The sequence below is a fragment of the Nematolebias whitei genome, chromosome 17 (genome assembly GCF_014905685.2).
Source record: "Nematolebias whitei isolate Nwh7 chromosome 17, NemWhi1, whole genome shotgun sequence".
NCBI classification, from domain to species: Eukaryota; Metazoa; Chordata; class Actinopteri; order Cyprinodontiformes; family Rivulidae; genus Nematolebias; species Nematolebias whitei.
In genome coordinates, this window is record NC_056514.1 from 9491895 (window position 1) to 9512072 (window position 20178).

Consider the following 20178-nt stretch of genomic DNA (forward strand, 5'->3'; position numbering starts at 1 on the left):
TAACGGTTGCAGGGCCGTCTCTACACACTTTGAGAATGTACGAGGTGCGAGGAATAACCGAACGGCAGCCTGTTGTACTGATACTTCATCCCTTGAAAGGAGAAACGTAGGAAGTTTCTGTGTTTTGGGATGATCGGTATGTGAAAATAAGCATCTTTCAGGTCGCCGGAAAACAAACCAATCGTTTCTTTGGATGTTGTCCAACAGCTGTCTGGTTGTCAACATGTGAAACGATCTGTCCATGATCGCCTTGTTGAAAACTGACAGATCCAAAATGGGTCTCATCCCTCCGGTCCGTTTGGGAACCAGGAAGTGACGTGAGTAAAAAAACCTTGTGTTTTCTTCTCCGTTGGGAACTCTGGAGATTACTTCTTTTACCAGAAGTTCTTGGACTTCTACATTTAGGAACAAACAGAGGGGTCGGGTTGCAAATTGCAACATGTAACCCTAGCTTAACAACCTGGCCATCCATCTGTCTGGTGAGCATGTTTTTAGCCACTCCGCGTAACGTTTGTGGAATGGACGTGCGTTTAAGTGATGCGTCATGTTTTGTACGGATGTCATCCAGTCCACCGCCTCGACCGTCATCATGTGTCGCGGGAATGTGTTCCGTGAGACCCAAGGCGAGGCTTCTCGAAAAGGCTCTGAACGCGCCTGTGTCCTGCGTTCGGACCGCGGGTCCACCTTGTGTTGAGGAGAAGCGTGTGACAGCTGATGACGCTGCTGGCCCCCCGCATTTGATGCCACTGCGGTGAAAACTCGTGTCGCTCCTGCCGCGAGCGGGGTCCTGCGCTGGGCTCTCTTTGCGGCCCCGCATTTAAGCTGACGGGCGCTGAGAAGCGGTGAACGCGACTTCATCTACGCCGTGCTGTTTGAGTGAAGGCTGCGAGCCCTGTGGGAGCTCGCATCTCCTTTGGTGGGACGCGCGCCTCTCTCGCTGGGGCGAGATTGGTCACTGGGTTCGCTCAGCTGTCTCACGTTAATGCTGACGTGAGCGGCCGAGCGCTGAGGAGTGGTGAGTGAAGACTGCCCCGGCGGCAGCGGCACGCATTTGCTTTAGTGCGGCACGTGTCGCTCTCGCTGAGAGCAAGGTCCTCCACTGACCCGACCTGCGGTCCCACATTTATGCCGCTGTGAGCCGGTGAGCGCCGGGGAGCTGTGTGTGCACCATCATCAACGCAACGCCGTTTGGGTGAAGGCTGTTTGTGTCACGCGAGTGTGCGTTTGACATCGCTTGGGTAAAGATCGTGCAGCTCACGTTGACTACGAGTTGTTTCGCTTACCACTGTTGTGTTCTGTGAGCGTCTTGTCATGTCTGGAGCAGCGGTGAGTTTGAAAACCCTTTCTTTAAGGACACCGGCTCGTTTTTGTGGAAGATGTGCGCGCAGCCACTGTGAGTTCATAAAAGCTTACAGACTGGCTAAACACAGACACTTGATCACTGAATGAAGATTTATTCAACATTGTGTCATCTTTACACACACCCTCCGCAGATGTCATTTTGAATCTTTTTCCCCATGAGCTCTGGGATTTGTTGGCCCAGGGCGCCATCTGCTGGGGATCTCTGGGAAAACGTTGGACACTCTGTTGCCGGGATGAAAAGGGCCGGTCTCTGACGGCGGGGCTGCAGTGAAGCTCAGCGAGACGGCCGTGGAACGTCTTGCCACCGGCTCATTTTGAGTGGAGGATGTGAGAGGGAGCCGCTGTCAAGTCATCCGAGCTGACAGACTGGCTAAAAATAGACACTTTCATCATTAAATGATTTTACTCCAAACTCGTGTCACCTCCACACACATCCTCCACCAAAACCATCATTTGCTCTGCCATTTGTTGTCCTAGAGCACCATCTGTTGGCTGTCTTAGGGAAACGCTGAAAACTCCGTCCTCCGGCTGCGATGTGGGCCAGCAGACAGCAAAAGAGGCACACCGGTTGGGGATGACGTCAGCTGCCCTGAAGACGGAGCGTACGTCTCCTCCCGCCTCTGAACGTGTAAGCCAACAGCGTAACGTGTTGTTCGCTGCGGCCGTCTGGAATGCATGCTGGTGAGCTCAGTTGGAGAGCAGTGTCACCGTCTGGGTTACGCTAACCGGAGGCGCGGGACGCTGGTCCACCTGGACATCTTGCTCCGATGAAGCCTCCGTCAGGCTTGGCTCCAGGGGGCACTGAGGGAATTTCCACTCGGTGAAACCCCTGCTCTGGAGATGGGCGCGGACTGTGGAGATCAGCCCCCCAATCTACCAGGAAAGCCGGCTGCGGCCTCGTCCCTGTAGGACGTCCTGTTGGGAAACCGAGGCCAGATGGGATCAGGACGGCGACCCGGAATGGAGCCAAGAAAAAAACCCTCCCGTCAGATCATCCGAACTGGTGGGAAAGGCGCGGGACGTAAAAAAGTGACCCTTAATGTCAGCAGCCTCCTGGATTACGCCGGGCAACCCCAGAGGGCGCCGTTGGCTGGGAGCGGTGTGATCGCCGATGCGAAAAGAGGTGGGATGAGGTGAGCATTCGCTCAGCCCCCCCTCCACCGACACTACGTTCTCCAGGAGGGAATGAGCAGTGGGGGGCTGCAGCTGACGCGCCTGTCCCAGAGGAACCATCCGATTCGCTCCGAGGGTCGTCGATAAGAGGAAAATTGCAAGATGGCGTTGTCCAGCGTGTAGCGACCTGTCACTGAGAAATACTTCTCGGCGCTTACCTTGAAACAAGACTGCTCGTTGGCTTCTCCTCGGGGAGGAGAGCTGGCCTGAGAAGGTTGACCTGACGGGCCAAGCATTCTTAACAAAGGTTGGTCATCTACACAACTTTCCTTCTTCGTTCTTCTGACAGTGCTATTAGCTCGCTGAAGAAAAATGGGAGCCGATTAACCGCTCTTAACGTAATTTATACGGCCCGGGTGGGGCCCACACAGCAGGTGGGCGTGGACTAAATTTTTCAGTGAAATGCTCCGCATATCGGGACAAAACCCATCAGCGACAGCCTTAAAGGGCGAAGCCTATATGAAATAGAACTACTGGTTCACCTTCGAATCCAGTTCAATTTATGTTTTTAAATCACTGAACAGTTCTGCCCCCTCTTATCTCACTGATCTGCTGCAGCCATATGTCCCACAGTGCTCTCTGAGGCCAGCAGATAAGACACTTCCAGTTCTTAAGCTCAGAGGTGACAGGACCTTCTCAGTTACAGGTCCAAGACTGTGGAATGAGTTACCACTACATGTCAGGCAGGCCCCTTCTCTCACTGTTTTTAAGTCTTACTTAAAAACACACTTTTATTCCCTGGCCTTTAATACAGTGTAATTTATTCTTAACCGGTCTGTGTATTCTATAATGTTAACCATTTAGTTATTTTCTTTTTTCATTCATATTTTATATTTTTATTTTACTTTATTTTATGTTTTACTGTGTGCTTTGCTTGTTTGTTACTGCTGTACATCACTTTGGTTGGCCTTGTTGCTGTTTCTCTATAAATAAAGTGGTATGGGATAACATTTTTTTTTAAGGTTTAATCAGAGCCCTATAAAGAGAAAACCTCTATAACTGTTATCTGTCAGCATCTTAATTTAAAACTCTGGTAATAAAGGTGACGGTCGATACGCATTCCTGTAAGGAATGCTAGGCCCTTTACAATATTATTATTTTTTAAGTGTACTGTTGTCATTTTAAAACTTGGATTATTTTTTATTTTTTTTGCCCCTGACGTCAATTTTTATTTTATTTTTTTTTGGCGTAACGAGGTTTCTTGGACTCGAACTTGCCCCGCCCATATCCTGCAGTACCAGCAGTTTAGCACTAGAGGGAGGCAGAACTTGGCTGCGCCGAACACAGACTTTAAAATAACTATCCATGGCGCAGAGTCAGGATATAGTTTAATGCGCAGCGAACCCCACTCTGTCCTCCACGTAGATTTTTGTGTAAATTCAATTTATTATTACTTTGTTTCTAACACTGACTCGGTTACTGCAGAGTTAACCTGGTGGGAACGATGTCGTGAAGGAAGTGGGCTGCCGCGTCCCACACGTCGGAGGCGTTTCCGGTCAAAGTTTCCTTTGTGATTCTGAAGTGGCAGCGGGATGTAGGAGCGTCCATCCTCGGACACAACATATAATTGGCAACAGTGATACGTAAGCATGGATATGTGTATTATAGAGGCTGGTTCTGATCAAAAGACTCGTGTGTAGAGACAGAAAGCCGTAACGCGTTTAGCTGTTAGCCAAGCTGCTAACAGGGTTGTTTGCACTGAGGCTCAGAAGATTTTAGCTGTCCGAGCGATGAGTATTAAAATGGTAGAGCTGTTGATTTAATGTAATGCATGTGCGACTTTAAGCTGCAGCCTGACTTCCCGTGTTTGTTAAAATTTGCGAGGTCAAAGCTAACAATAGCTAGCTTAGCTAGTGTTTTGGACAGTGACAGCTGCAGGTTGCGGACACATGATGACATTAGAGGCCTCCTGAAGCAGCCAGCACCACCAGTTGGCAAGTTTTATTTTTTACAACCACTAGGTTCACAACAAGGCCTGTTTTTCAGTTGGGACGTGCCCAGCTGCTGGCTGCATCACAGATCCGCATTCTGCTCTCTATCAGTCTGTCAGTGGCAAACATTTGACTTTCTCATGTTTTCCTTCAACAGATCTGACATGGCAGCTCTCCCCTTAAGCGTGTGGTAACTCTGGTGAGCAGCAAGCTTTTTAATTCAGTTTACTTTTATTTATATAGCGCCAAGCCGCACAACAGAAGTTATCTCAGGGCACTGCACAGAAACATTAAAAGTCCATTAGTAACATTATTTATCTGAGGTAGGGTAGCCAGCAGATCGGAACATGTCTGATGCTTAATTCAGCCACACACCAATGGAAGGAAGTCGGCACTTCATTTATTTTTCAAGTTGTCATGCTCACAACACATTCAATATTCAAAATTAATTCAAAAGAGCATTGGGAACAATAAATACAGTATTATTAATCTAAAAGCAATTATTGTAGTTCCTCGATTATCGGGGGGTTACGTTCCACACACCACATCAATATGTGAAAAACTGCGAAGTAGGAACACTATATTTTTATTTTAGTATTTATATATATTTTAAGGCTTTATAAACCCTTCCCTCTTACAATGTTCTAAACTCTTAAACCTACAAAATTTTAACAACACACAGTACTGCAAAATTTTATATGGGTACTCGCCAGTGAAGGTACTACTACAACTAGGCCTGTTGCAGTAAAAATAAACCAATCGCATGATAAATGAAAATGATCAATCTCATTTTCATTTATCAGCTTTATCATGTCTCTTTCTACTGAAGACACTGGATGACAAAAAGCTCAACTCCGGTGCTCTTCACTGACACCTCCCTTTTTTAAAAACATGTTTTAACGAACCAAAATCCTGTTTTTGGATCGTTAAAAGCAGCTAAGCTAAGAAGCTAAGCTACAAGCTAAGTTATCAGGCCGACCTAAAAAAAAAAACCTCCGTCTTGTCAAAGCTCCAAAATTCACAGTTGAAACCCGTGTCTTTGTCTAAAAAGTTGTTTTTCTCTGCAAAAAGAAGCTGAGAACTTGTTTACTGATTTTTTTTATTAAAAGCTTTGAGTGAAAAATATTATGCTAAAGAGCTCAAACCATACCGAGTGGCCGCCATTTTGATAACTGAATAAAGGAAGGAGAGACAGCTCATGTCATTCCCTCCCATTTTTCTTAGAGACACACTGCTCACTCCCTCACTTTTCATCCTTTGGTTCAAACAGTCTTATACAGCCATCCGGTGGTCGAAAAATGGTACTACACTCAAAACCAATTAACCAACATTTCTTCTTGAAGTTGACAATAATTACTAATTATTTGCTTCAGGATAATTTGAGACTTTCCTGCCAGTTCTGTAGCTTTATAGATTGTTACTTCTGACTTTGCGTTGCAAAACAATTTTTTTTTACCACATCAGTTTCTCTGCTACTGTTTGCTCCCTCCATTGCTGTTCTTTTAATTTTGGCAGAAAGCAGCGTCCGGAAGAACTGTTGGCGTCTGAGCTGTGTAGTTCTTTAGACTTGTGTTACAGTATAGGCTTATTGAAAGAAAACTACAAAATGGCGGCGCCTGGCCAAAGTATTTTTGTTTTTTTGTCCTACTGATTGTTCCCGCTCCCGTTAACTTTTTATCCCGTACCGTCTCAATCACGTGAGTAATATTAAAGTTGACAATCGTGCATCATGTACAATCTTGCATTGAAAATGCGAAAGAGCGACTCCGTGAATGTCGAATCATGAAGTATCGAGGGGCTACTGTACTGTGATCTTAATCCCATGTAGATCTGAAATGTGCAGATATTTTCTGACAAACTACAAACTCTTGAAACTGACTCTGCCAGAGAAAATATTGAGAGGATCTTGTAACAAAAAGTGCAAAAGTTAAACGGAGGCACACCCTTGCTATAATCTCAAGTAAGCAAATCTTTTAGTGTCAGTATTGTTTAATTCCAAGAACTAAAGCAGCAAAAACTGCATGTCACATCAGGAGAGACACTGACACTGTGTGTGTCTGTACACTAACGATGGTGCTCTGGACACATTAGCATTAAATACAGGGTTTAATTTTAGATACAAAAGTCCCAGGGATGATGGTGGTATGGTTCATGTTGAAGTGGTGGGTGGGTAGCACACCCCCTTGGTGCAACTGATTACCTTTTGATGGCAACCCAATTTGAGATGGCCATCAATCATTTCATACCATTTTATTTATAAAGCACTTAAAACAGCAACAAGGCCAACCAAAGTGCTGAACAACAAAAAAATACATAGATTCAAATAACTGAAGATAAGAACTAAATGACTAACACCAGCATACCAGTGCCAGCATACCCAACCATTATACAAGCAGGGTGCACCGCCCTGTCAACAGAACCAAATCCCCCGCCCCCCCGTCCACAACTGCCGGCACTGACGTAGTGCTAAGCTAGCAGCGCACGATACAGAAGCGCTTATCATTGCATGATCTGTTCCGGAAGCACGATCCGTACCGTCAGCTCATCTGCGCATGCGCTAAAAGGAATACTTCCGGGTCGCATGGATCGCCGTTGTTTATGAATAAGAACCGTCTTAATTTACTTAGAAAAGTGCGTGCTCTTTCTCCATCGATCTTCACGTTGCTAATTTACACCACTCGTATTTTCGTTAAAATCATTGACATATTTACGTCATGGTTAAAATGATATGCAATGCATGTTTTGGGTGATGTAGCACAGCTTCACCACTGAGCGGAGCTGTTTCACCATGGAAATAATTTATTCTGTATCTTGCAGGGTGAATTATAATTTTAATAATAATAATAATAATGTGTTATGTATTGTCATCATTGTATGTTTCCATACAATGGCAAAATTGGTTTTCTGCGTTTAACCCATCCACCACCAGGTGAAGCAGTGGGCAGCTATGGAAAGAGCCCGTGGAGCAACTAGGGATAAGGTGTCCTGCTCAGAGACACCACAAGATGTGCAATGATCGGGGATCAAACCTGGGACTTTTGGGTCCCGAGTCGACTGCCCTGCCCCTACACCATCTCAGCTAATTTTCAAAGTAAATTAAGACATTTCTTATTCATAAAAGGAATTATAACGTTGTCTAGGAAAATGAATCAATTTATAGAAAGATATATTTTAATTAATATGAATAAATATTGTATGTTTCATAAATATGTTTTAATAATATCAGATATGTGTTTTATTAAATCAGTTTACACAATATAATTTAGCACACCTTTTTTAATTAAGGCTGTAAGTAATTATTTCCAGTACATTTTCTTTAATTGAGCATATTCAACGGTGACCCGTGCGACCTGGAAGTCCTCCTTTCAGCACATGCGCAAATGAGCTGCGGTACGGATCGTGCTTCCGGATCAAATCGTGCAGTGACAGTGCTAGCTAAAAAGCTATGTAGCGCTCTGCTTCCCTCACGCTGAGCCACACAGACCTCCCGACTGCTTGAAAACTGTTGGTACAAACACAGATGTGTCTCGGTCTCCGACTCCCCCCGCCATCCCTCCGTGGACAAAAATCACGGAACAGATGAGCGCCCTGCCAGGGCAGGTAAAATAGGAGAAACACTGCATAGCCTACAAAACAGGGCTACAATTCAGTCATAATGTTTATTTCTTAACAGATTTGCCCATTGTATACAACGCTATAATTTCTCAGTATGAGGTTAATTTAAAACGGTGATATGAGTTCCTTCAAGGATTCATTTAGTGTAGCTCGGAGCCAAATCCTATACCTGTGAGCCGGCAGCTGAGAGGCTTCTGTGTTTTTCCTGTTTCATATTCAAAGAATCAGATGTGCTGGGGGAGTGTTCATTACATTGTGTACCAGTTATCTAGTTACACATTTCTTCGAGGCTAGTGTGGGCGTGTGCGGAGGAATGTGGGTCTTTTTCTTTAATGCTCTGCACCAGAACGTGTCCACACAGCAGCCATGTGTTTGGGTAAGGCAGCCATTGTTGCTGTCAGTAACAACTGTAAATAGCAAGTTAATTTATTGCTCATTAGGCTCTAAGTTGATATGAAGCCACTCACAGTTTGTCATTCTTTCTGGTCAGATAAACATCTTAAAGTGACGCAGTCACAAGATCACATGGTGATTTCAGGATGCCAGTGCTCACATTATCTCACCAGCTCATCCAGTAGATGTTTAACTAACAGTGGGTCAAACCTCTTGTTCATTTGTCTTCAAAAGTGCTTCTGTCTCTAATCAGTATTTTTTTTTAGAATTTTATTATAGGATGAATGAATTTCACTAGTATGTTTTACTCTGTAGATTTGTTGACTGGTTTGTTTTTTATCTGTTAAGTTGCTTTGGCTTTCAAGGCTGGGTTCATCTTTAAGATTTGAGTTTAACATGTATAAAAAGACAGTTCACGTTGAGTTGTTCTTCTCAGTATGATGGATAAACAGTCAGATTGGCAGAAGGATTGTCTGAAGGCTTCAGCTTTAAGGTTTCAGAGCTCTCATGCACAGACTTGTGTATTTTCTAGTAAAACAGAGCACAGAAACGTGCAGATGTATAAAATGATATTATTCCAAGCACAGTTCTTTTGTACATCTTGATCAATGTTGAACTGACTTCTCTGACATGCTCACATTTAAATATGCAAATATGTCCAGTATGTGTGATCCTCGTCTCTTCACACTCACCATTGTGTTGAAAGAAGAGGAACCTTGCAGAACGTGGGCTTGAAAAGCCCTGAAGTGATGTCCAGAAAAGCCCTGAAGTGATGTCCAGAAGTGAACACTGTCCTTTGGCTATAGTACTGAGGACAAGAGGACTAGATGACCTGTCAATCGCAGGGTGAGCTGGTGGAGGAGGCTAATCCATGTGTTTACTGATATTACTGCCAGCTCTGAAACTGTAGTTTAACCTGCAAAAACAGGAAGTCACTAACTTAAATCACTGACTAGTAATAAAGCTGTGACGAGGGTGTGGGGGCTGGAGTGCAGCAGGAAAGCAGCTGACCTGGGACCAGAACGTCTCGGCCTCCATGCCCACATGTTGTGGTGTCCTTGAGCAAGACACCTAATCCCTAACTGCTCCCTGGGCGCCTACATATTTCCTCCACCTGGGTGTATCTCAAGTGTGATGGGTTAGATGCAGAGAACTGATGTCATCATTGTATGGAAACACACAATGATGACAACACGGTTCATTTTCAGGCTGCACGGCTCGTTGTGCATCAGGGTAATTAGGAAAGATAACAATAACTAGAGAAATAGCATTTCCTGTGAAAATGAAGTGTGAATGCTTATTGCTGAAGAACTTGCTGAGACACAGCTGAAATTAGCTAAAATGGAAGAACAAGCCTAAATTAGCAGAAAAACGCAGAACAAACACATTTTTGCTGAATTTGGTTTAAATAAACAGAAATGCGCACAAAAATTAGCTTCAGACTAAACCTTCAGAACTTCACCACATGGAGACTGAGCAGATAAAGACAAGGATTTGGAGTTTTTTTTTATTTTTATTTTTTATAAACTAACGAAAGCCCAAAGATCAGAAACAATTATTGAAGGTCTGCATCAAGAGCAACGTCTTCACTGGCTAACTGCATAAGAGTTCTATTAAATAAAAGATCAAATAAATCACTAAATAATTATAGTAGAAATAATAACATTTTTGAATCCTCTGGACAGATAAAAAAAAAAAAAAAAACTCCGATGAGACTTGATCCACTGTGAGAAGGAGCTATTTATAAGACTGAGTTTGTTGCAGCTCCTCAGACTGAAGAAGTCCTTTTGGATAAAAGACAAAACTTTTCAACAATTTTTTTAATTTTTTGAGTCCGTCCAGAAGACCTGACTTAACTTTGTTAGATTTTTCTACCTGCATTATTGAGCAGCATAAAATAATATTTAAACTGGGAAGTGGTGGCGCAGAGGTTAGAGAAGGTGGCTCTGTGATCAAAATGTCGCCAGTTCAACTCCCTGGACTGACAACATGAAAATGTGGGTAGGAAAGGTGAAGCACCCACACCTGTCTCAACCCTAATTTGTCCCACTCTGTGCCCTTGAGCAAGGCCTTGAACCCACCATCTGCTCCCCCGGATGCCCTAGCTAGCAACTCTCTGCTCCACACAGAGAGCTGTGGTAGCTCGGTGGTCTGTGGTTGTGTCAGGAAGGACATCTGGTGTAAAAACAATGACCAAGTCTTCATGTGAGTAAGGATGCATTCACACCAGCCCTGTTTAGTCCGTTTTAATTGAACTCTAGCTCGTTTTCCTAGAAAGTCCGGTTCGTTTAGGGAGGCGTGAATGCGCCATCTAACTGTCACGGAACAAAAAGGCCGAACTCTGGCCCGGGCTAAAACCTAGGTCTCGGTCCGGTAGAAGCGAACTCCAGCACGGTTCGAGTACAGTGTGAATGCAAACAGACCGAGCCCCACTCCGCAGGGTAAACAAACACGCATTGCTCTTACCTTATATGGAGCCGTCAGCTGCCTTGTGTGGAAAAACAATATTCTCCATGGTCTTCTGTCTCATCTTCTGCTCATGTTAAGTCCATTTTTGAAAAATGACAAAATATAACTCCTAAAACTGCTAAAACTTGATGCCACTTCGTTTTTATTTTTATTTACAGAAGAAGAAGAAGATGTGTCTTCAGAGGTTTTTGTGTCGTTTCTTTCAGTAGTTCTTGGTGCAGCGCCCCCACAGGCGAGCGGGGGAATAGGTTGGTTCAACAGGTTGTCTCGACTGCACAGTGCAGTGTGAATGCAAACGCACCAGCTCAAATGTAAACAAAAGGTCATGAATATTGGTCCCAAACCGAGTCTACCGGACTATCTGGTGTGAAAACGACCTTAGTTCACTGTGGTGACCCCTGAAGGAGCAGCTGAAAAAATAAATAAATAAAAATATTTAAATTATAGATGCAACTATTAAATTATATATACTGCACTTTGTTGTGTTCTAAGTGACCTCCCCTCACACTGGCACCCCTGCTGCTGGGCTGTAGAAAAATGGTCTTACATTTTTTCATGTCCGTGGTGCAAAAATTGACTCATCAGTTCATCATATATTGAGCCACAGTGCCAGCTCACCTTTTTACATGTTGATTGTTTTGTTAGGTAGGCTAGTGCATGTTTTACCACCTGGTGCTTTAGAAACCTCCACTGGCGCTCGTCACAGAGCTGTCTACTACAGGTAAACTGGTAAATGATGGACTTTTTGCAGAACCCCTACCAAAAAACTGAACTGTCCCTTTAACTATAATGTTGGTTTACACCTCAGTGAAGAACAGAGTTGGGGTCACATCAGAATGAACACTTCTGCGTACCCTGGTCTTTTTTCTTTAAATCTCACTTTAAATGTTCACCTGTATGCTCTAATTGCAGGTCACTCTGTTACCATGGCAGCAGTTGACTTACTCAAGGTGAACGAGCCAAACCCCAGCACTATGAAAGTTAGTGGGTGCTCTGGCTCAGCCCCGAGCCCTCAGAGCGAGGCGGTGACCAACGAGCTTCAGGAACTCTCACTTCAGCCAGCTCCAAACGTTCTGCCTCTGCAGGAGCGCAAGAATGGTAAGACCAGCACCATCAGACGTTCTGTCCCTTCTTCATGACTGTTTGACTTTTGATCATGTTGAACGAGACATTTGTCATTCAGCAGGAGCACACCAGCACCTTGTGTCTTTAACTGCAGTGCCTTTCAAACATCCTCAGTACAATGTTGATGTTACTGGTTTGAAAGGAGTTCCATATAATACTTAGTTTACATGTTGAGGATGAAATTACTATTTTTGACATGAACACAAAGTAATACACTCTGTAGCTGCATTCTAACATCCTTCTACCAATACACCCACTGTCCCTCTTCTGGACATGTCCAAACCACTGTCCTTCCTCTGTACATGTCCAAACCATCTCAGTCTGGTCTCTCTAACGTTATCTCCCAGTTGTTCAACCTGTGCTGTACCTCTGATGATCTCATTCCTAATCTTATCCAGTCTTGTCACTCCTAAGTAGAACCTCAACATCTTCATTTCTGCCACTTCCAGTTCTGTCTCCTGTCTTTTTGTGAACAACACTGTCTCCAGACCACACCATCACACCTGAAAGTTTTCTCCACCCACTCCATCCTGCTTGGACTCTCTTCATCTCTTTACCACGGCGGCTGTGGCTGAGTGGTTAGAGCAGTCGTCCTCCAATGCAAAAGTTGGGGTTTCGAATCCACCAGCAGTAACATGCCGAAGTGTCCCTGGGCAAGACACTGAACCCCTCCCTCATTGCCTCTGATGTGTGTCCCATCGGTGTGTGACTGTGATAGAGCTCTGATTAGACTCTTTAGAATGATTTGTTCAATTAGCTTTCTAGAGATCTAGTAGAGTGCTGTATAAATGGGTAAATGAGGGCACAGATTGTAATGTAAAGCGCTTTGAGTATCTTGATCAAATAAAGGTGCTATATAAGTACAGTCCATTTACCATTTACCACACTCCCTGTTTGCCTGGACAGTTGACTTTTAAGTACTTGAAGTGTGGATTAAAGTTCTCCGTCGCCCTGATAGATTTCTTTCATTTGTAAAAATGAGAAGAGGGGAAAAAAAGCATATTTTTCTTATTAAAGCCATTCAATCTAATGATATGTGAATTAAACTGGTGCTGCCTTCAACAAATAAAGTGAACCAGAACTATAGTTTTAACCAATTAGAGTAGAAGGCATTAGACAGCATGACCCAAAGCTTTCTGATGAATGATGTGTGGTCAGTGACAGACGGCAGGCACTAGTCGTTCTACACTTCCTGTCCTGACCCAGCAGCAGCTCAGCTGTGAGCACCTCTCTGTACTAAAGCGCTAACCCAGCTTTGAAGAAATAAAGTTAAAGTAGGTATGTTTTACTCCTTGTACAAACCGGATTCCAAAAAAGTTGGGACACTAAACAAATTGTGAATAAAAACTGAATGCAATGATGTGGAGATGGCAAATGTCAAAATTTTATTCGTAATATAACATAGATGACAGATCAAAAGTTTAATGTGAGTAAATGTAACATTTTAAAGGAAAAATATGTTGATTCAAAATTTCACAGTGTCAACAAATCCCAAAAAAGTTGGGACAAGTAGCACTAAGTGGCTGGAAAAAGGAAATTGTGCATATAACGAACAGCTGGAAGATCAATTAACACTAATTAGGTCAATTGACAACATGATTGGGTATAAAAAGAGCTTCTCAGAGTGTCAGTGTCTCTCAGAAGCCAAGATGGTAAGAGGATCACCAATTCCACCATTGTTGCGCAGAAAGATAATGCAGCAATACCAGAATGGTGTTACCCAGCGTAAAATAGCAAAGACTTTTAAGTTATCATCATCAACCGTGCATAACATCATCAAAAGATTCAGAGAATCTGGAACAATCGCTGTGCGTAAGGGTCAAGGCCGTAAAACTCTACTGGATGCTCGTGATCTCCGGGCCCTTAAACGTCACTGCACCTCAAACAGGAATGCCACTGTCAAGGAAATAACAGAATGGGCTCAGGAATACTTCCAGAAAGCATTGTCAGTGAACACAATCCACCGTGCCATCCGCCGTTGCCAGCTGAAACTCTACAGTGCAAAGAGGAAGCTATTTCTAAGCAAGCTCCACAAGCTCAGACGTTTGCACTGGGCCAGGGGTCATTTCAAATGGAGTGTGGCAAAATGGAAGACTGTTCTGTGATCAGATGAGTCACGATTTGAAGTTCTTCGTGGAACACTGGGACACCATGTCATCCGGACCAGAGAGGACAAGGATAGCCCAAGTTGTTATCAATGCTCCGTTCAGAAGCCTGTATCACTGATGGTATGGGGTTGCATGAGCGCTTGTGGCATGGGCAGCTTGCATGTCTGAAAAGGCACCATTAATGCAGAGAACTATGTTCAGGTTCTAGAACAACATATGCTCCCATCTAGACGTCATCTCTTTCAGGGAAGACCCTGCATTTTTCAACACGATAATGCCAGACCACATTCTGCAGCAATCACAACATCATGGCTATGTAGGAGAAGGATCCGGGTACTGAAATGGCCAGCCTGCAGTCCAGATCTTTCACCTATAGAGAACATTTGGCACATCATAAAGAGGAAGGTGCGACAAAGAAGGCCCAAGACGATTGAACAGTTAGAGGCCTGTATTAGACATGAATGGGAGAGCATTCCTGTTTCTAAACTTGAAAAACTGGTCTCCTCTGTCCCCAGACGTCTATTGAGTGTTGTTTGAAGAAGGGGGGATGCCACACAGTGGTAAAAATGGACTTGTCCCAACTTTTTTGGGATTTGTTGATGCCATGAAATTTGGAAACAGATTTTTCCCTTAAAATCATACATTCTCTCAGTTTAAACTTTTGATGTGTGATTTGTGTTCTATTCTGAATAAAATATTAGATGTTGGCACCTCCACATCATTGCATTCAGTTTTTATTCACAATTTGTTTAGTGTCCCAACTTTTTTGGAATCCGGTTTGTACTAGTACCAGTGTTTCCATATCTGCAAAAGAGATGACAGCAGAACTGCTAACACTAGTCCTTTTTGTTACTGGTACAACAGCCAGTATTAATCAGTTTTATGTTAGTTTTGGTCAATACTTGAAAGAGCCGCTGGAGGGGGATCAAAGAGCCACATGCGGCTCCTGAGCCGCAGGTTCCAGATCCCCAGACTAGACCACTCCAGGACCTTTTATCTGGTTCTCCAAACCAGTGGAATGTTGCTTCAGGTGTGCTATTAGGAAAGGTAGACCTCTGCTCCTATTTTAAATCTCTGAAAGACTCCCAACAGGTTCCTCCCAAGACTTTTTCTGGATTTACAGGGCAGCTGTGGATGAATGATTAGAGCAGACACTTTGCAATAATATAATGATCTCGGACCTTCCATTCATTAGCTCAAACATAAAACGACAGGAATGCTTTAAAAGCATCAATATCAGCTCCTCTCTGACAGCTTGGTGGGAGTTTCTTAAAATGCCAAAGTCTTCACTAATTCCATGCAGACGTACACCCATCTGGAACAACCAGGTGGACTCAGCCTGGATGTCTTCCTGCCTGGCTGTGGCTGCGGTCTGGTGCTTGGCTAGGGTTCTGGGTTAAAAAAAAAAAAAGAGCAGTCGTCCTCCAATGCAAGAGTTGGGGGTTCAATTCCACCAGCAGTCACATGCTGAAGTGTCACTGGGCAAGACACTGAACCCCCCATTCCCTCTGATGTGTGTCCCATCAGTGTATGAATTCAATTCAATTCAAATTCAATTCAATTCAACCATACTTTATTAATCCCAAAGGGAAATTATTTGTTTTAGTAACTCGTTATCCTCATTTCATTAAGAGATGTTATAGATACTGATGGCTGTAGGCAGGAAGGATCTCTTGTAAAGGTCCATCCCAATGGCTGTAGACAGGAAGGATCTCTTGTAAAGGTCCATCCCACAGTGGATCCTAAGAAACTGGCCGCAGATGCCGTCTGATCCGTCCACCCAGACTCGGCTGGCCTCTTGGTTCCCCTGGGCTGTAGGACCGCCCGAATGCCGGGCAGAACTCCACCCAGAGCGTTGGCCACTCCTCCCAGCAGTCTGCCGAGCTCCTCGTCACTGCGGACAGCCAGCTGTAGGTGCCGAGGGACGATTCTGTCCTTCCGCTGTCATGAGCCTTGTTTCCTGCTAGTTCCAGGATCTCAGTGGTCAGGCACTCGAGCACAGCTGGCAAGTAGATGAGGATGCATCCACAGAACATCCTTTCAACTCATTTGAGATTTGGGATTGTAGTTGAGATATTATTTGAGCTTTTGAGATGTTAATCAGCTGCTGTTGGTTGTAGAAAACTGCCTTGTTGCCATGGTTACGCATCATAACAAATGTCCAAAACTAAAAAAGTTTCAGTAAAAATCTTTCCAGCTGCACAGCATCTGATACCAGAGGAAACAATCATCCAAAAAAATGTGATTTACATCCAGAAAAAGATGAATTATAGTTTCCAAAAGCAAAATCTCAGAATAAAAGTAACAGAGTTGCTCCAACATGCAGCTACCTTGAGCGGCTTAATTCTAGAATATGTGATCATCTGATTATACTTTGTATAGATCTAGTAGAGTGCTGTATGAATGGATAAATGAGGCACAGATTGTAAAGAGCTTTGAGTGTCTTGATAAGATAGAAAGGTGCTATATAAGTACAGTACATTTACCATTCTCCTCCTTGAATTGGCACTCCTTCTTGATTTACCACCTTATCATGGTGGAGAATTTGTGCGCCTGAATGATCCTAGGAGCTATGCTGTCGGGGGCAATTATAATTACCCCTGGTAGGGTCTCCCAAGGCAGATTGGTCCTAGGTGACAGGCCAGACAAAGAGTAATTCAGAAGAGTTTTATGGACAAAACAAAACAAGGAACTCTGTGTCCCTTGCCCAGACGTGGGTTACCGGGGCCCCACCCTGGAGCCAGGCCTGGGGGAGGGACTCATAGGCGAGCGCCTGTTGACCTGGTCTCTGCCCATGGAGCCCGGTCGGGCCCAGCCCGAAGGAGCAGCATGAGTTTGCCTTCCTGTGGACCCACCACCTGCAGGAAGGGCCATAAAAGTCGGGTGCATGATGCTATGGGCAGTGGCTGAAGGCGGGGACCTTGGTGCTCTGACCCTGGCTTACCAAAGCTAGCTCTTGGGACATGGAATGTAACCTCTCTGGCAGGGAAGGAGCCTGAGCTTGTGCGCGAGATTGAGAGGTACCGACTAGATATAGTTGGGCTCACCTTGATGCACAGCATGGGCTCTGGAACTTATCTCCTTGAGAGGGGTTGGACCATATTCCACTCTGGAGTTGCCCATGGTGAGAGGCGTGGTGTGGGTCTACTTGTAGCCCCCCGACTTGGTACCTGTGTGTTGGAGTTTTCCCCGGTAGATGAGAGGGTGGCTTCCCTTCGCGTTCGGGTGGGGGGGACAGGCTCTGACTGTTGTTTGTGCCTACGCGCCGAACTGCAGTTTAGAGTATCCGGCTTTCTTAGAGTCCTTGGCAGTGGTGCTGGAAGGTGCGCCAGCTGGGGACTCCTTTATTCTGCTGGGAGACTTCAGTGCCCACGTGGGTAATGATAGTGTGACCTGGAGTGGCGTGATTGGGAGGAATGGCCTCTGGTTTGAACCCGAGCGGTGTGCTGTTTTTGGACTTCTGTGGTAGTCATAGTTTGTCCATCACGAACATCATGTTTGAACATAAGGGTGTCCATAAATGCACTTGGTACCATGACGCCCTAGGTTGTAGATCAATGATTGACTTCATTCATTCAACCTTTATTTAGACAGGTAAATCCCATTGAGCCTTGAGGACTCATTTACAAGAGAGATCTGATTTCAACAAAGAAAAATGAAAACGATGGACAACAGCGACAACAATAGTCGTGTCATCTGATTTGCATCTGTTTGTTTTGGACACTCGGGTAAAGAGAGGAGCTGAGCTGTCAACTGATCACCACCTGGTAGTGAGTTGGATCAGATGGCAGGGGAAGATGTCGGACAGACCTGGTAGATTCAAGCGTTTAGTCAGGGTTTGCTGGGAACGCTTGGCAGAAGAACCCGTCGGAGAGATCTTCATCTCACACCTCCGAGAGAGCTTTAAACGCATCCCAGCTGAGGTGGGGGACATTGAGTCTGAGTGGGCCATGTTCCGCGCCTCGCTTGTTTAGGTAGCTGCCTTGAGCTGTGGCCGCAAGGTTGTCTGTGTTTCTCGCAGTGGTAATCCACAAACTCGGTGGTGGACACCCCGGGTTAGGGAGGCTGTCAAGCTGAAGGAGTAGTCCTATCAGGCCTTGTTGGCCAGTGGGACTCTAAAGGCAGCTGAGAAGTACCGGAGGGCCAAGCGGTCCGCAGCCTTGGCTGTTGCTGAGGGAGGCAAAAGCTAGGATGTGGTAGGAGTTCGGTGAGACCTTTGATGGAGACTCTCGGTTGGCTCCGAGGAGATTCATCAGACGGCTGAGGAGGGGAAAGCAGCACTTTACTAACACTGTGTTCGGTGAAGGTGGGGTGCTGTTGACCTCAACTAGTGATGTCGTCGGGAGGTGGAAGGAATACTTCTCGGACCTTCTCAATCCCACCAGCACGTCTTCCATGGAGGAAACTGAGTCGGGAGACTTCGGGGTTGATCCTTCCCTAACCGTGGCCAAGGTCGCTGAGGTAGTTAAAAAGCTCTAAGGCGGCAGGGCTCCGGGAGTGGATGAGATTCACCCTGATTTCCTTAAGGCTCTGAATGTTGTGGGGCTGTCTTGGCTGACACACCTTTGCAACGTCGCATGGACATTGGGGGCAGTGCCACTGGACTGGCAGATTGGAGTGGTGGTTCCCCTCTTCAAAAAGGGGGAGTGGAGGGTGTGCTTTAATTATAGGGGCATCACTCTCCTTAGCCTCCCTGTTAAGGTCTATTCAAGGGTACTGGAGAAGTTAGTCCGATCGTTGGTCGAACCTCAGATCCAGGAGGAACAATTTGGGTTCCATCCTGGCCGTGGAACACTGGACCAGCTCTTTATCCTCACTAGGGTCCTTGAGGGGTCATGTGAGTTTGCCCATCCAGTCTACATATGTTTTGTGGACTTGGAGAAGGCATTTGACCGTGTTCCTCAGGGTACACTGTGGGGGGTGCTCCGCAACTATGGGCTTGGAGGCTCGTTGTTACGAGCTGTTCAGTCCCTATACACTCGATGTGAGAGTTTGGTTCGCATTGCTGGCAGTAAGTCGGACCCCTTCAGGGTGGAAGTTGGACTCCGCCAGGGCTGTCCGTTGTCACCAATTCTGTTCATAACTTTTATGGACAGAATTTCTCGGTGCAGCTAGCTGGCGGAGGGTTTCCAGTTCGGTGGCCTCAGGATTCCATCTCTGCTCTTTGCAGATGATGCAGTCCTGTTGGCGTCATCGAGCTGTGATCTTCAGCTCTCACTGGAGTGGTTCGCAGCAGAGTGTGAAGCGGCTGGTATGAGAATCGGCACCTCCAAATCTGAGGCCATGGTCCTCAACTGGAAAAGGGTGGATTGCTCTCTTCAGGTCGAGGGTGAGGTTCTGCCTCAAGTGGAGGAGTTCAAGTATCTCGGGGTTTTGTTCACGAGTGAGGGAAGAATGGAGTGTGAGATTGACTGACCGATTGCTGCATCATCTGCAGTATTGCGGACTCTGTACCGGTCTGTTGTGGTGAATCGAGAGCTGAGCTGTAAGGCAAAGCTCTCAGTTTACCGGTCGGTCTACGTTCCTACCCTCACCTATGGTCATGAGCTCTGGGTAGTGACCGAAAGAATCAGATCACGGATACAGGTGGTTGAAATGAGTTTTCTCCGTAGCGTAGCTGGACTCTCCCTGAGCGATAGGGTGACAAGTTCAGTTATTCGGGAGAAACTCTGATTAGAACCACTACTCCTCCACGTCGAGAGGAGCCAGTTGAGGTGGTTCGGGCATCTGGTAAAGATGGCCCCATGGCGGCTCCCTAGAGAGGTGCTTCGGGCATGTCCAACTGGAGAGAGACCCCCGGGGAAGACCCAGGACACGCTGGAGAGGCTATGTCTCTCGGTTGGCCTGGGAACACCTTGGAATCCTCCCAGACGAGCTGGAAGAGGTGGCTATGTAAAGAGATGTTTGGGCCTCCCTGTTCAAGCTGCTGCCCCCGCGACCCGACTTCGGAATAAGCGGAAGATAATGGATGGATGGATGGAAAAAAACAAACATCTCCACAA

General features: G+C 45.5%; 1 protein-coding gene across 3 annotated transcripts in view; it reads left to right on the forward strand.

Moving 5' to 3' along the window:
* The first annotated feature begins 3963 nt into the window (after positions 1-3963).
* The window catches only part of mrtfab (myocardin related transcription factor Ab), a 117438-nt gene continuing 101223 nt past the window's right edge, over positions 3964-20178 (forward strand). For all 3 annotated transcript variants that reach the window (XM_037690752.1, XM_037690754.1, XM_037690756.1), the window contains exons 1-3: positions 3964-4118; positions 4624-4665; positions 11856-12041. In XM_037690752.1, the coding sequence (XP_037546680.1) occupies positions 11870-12041 (172 nt within the window). In that variant the 5' untranslated portion in view covers positions 3964-4118; positions 4624-4665; positions 11856-11869. The remainder of the gene's footprint in view (positions 4119-4623; positions 4666-11855; positions 12042-20178) is intronic.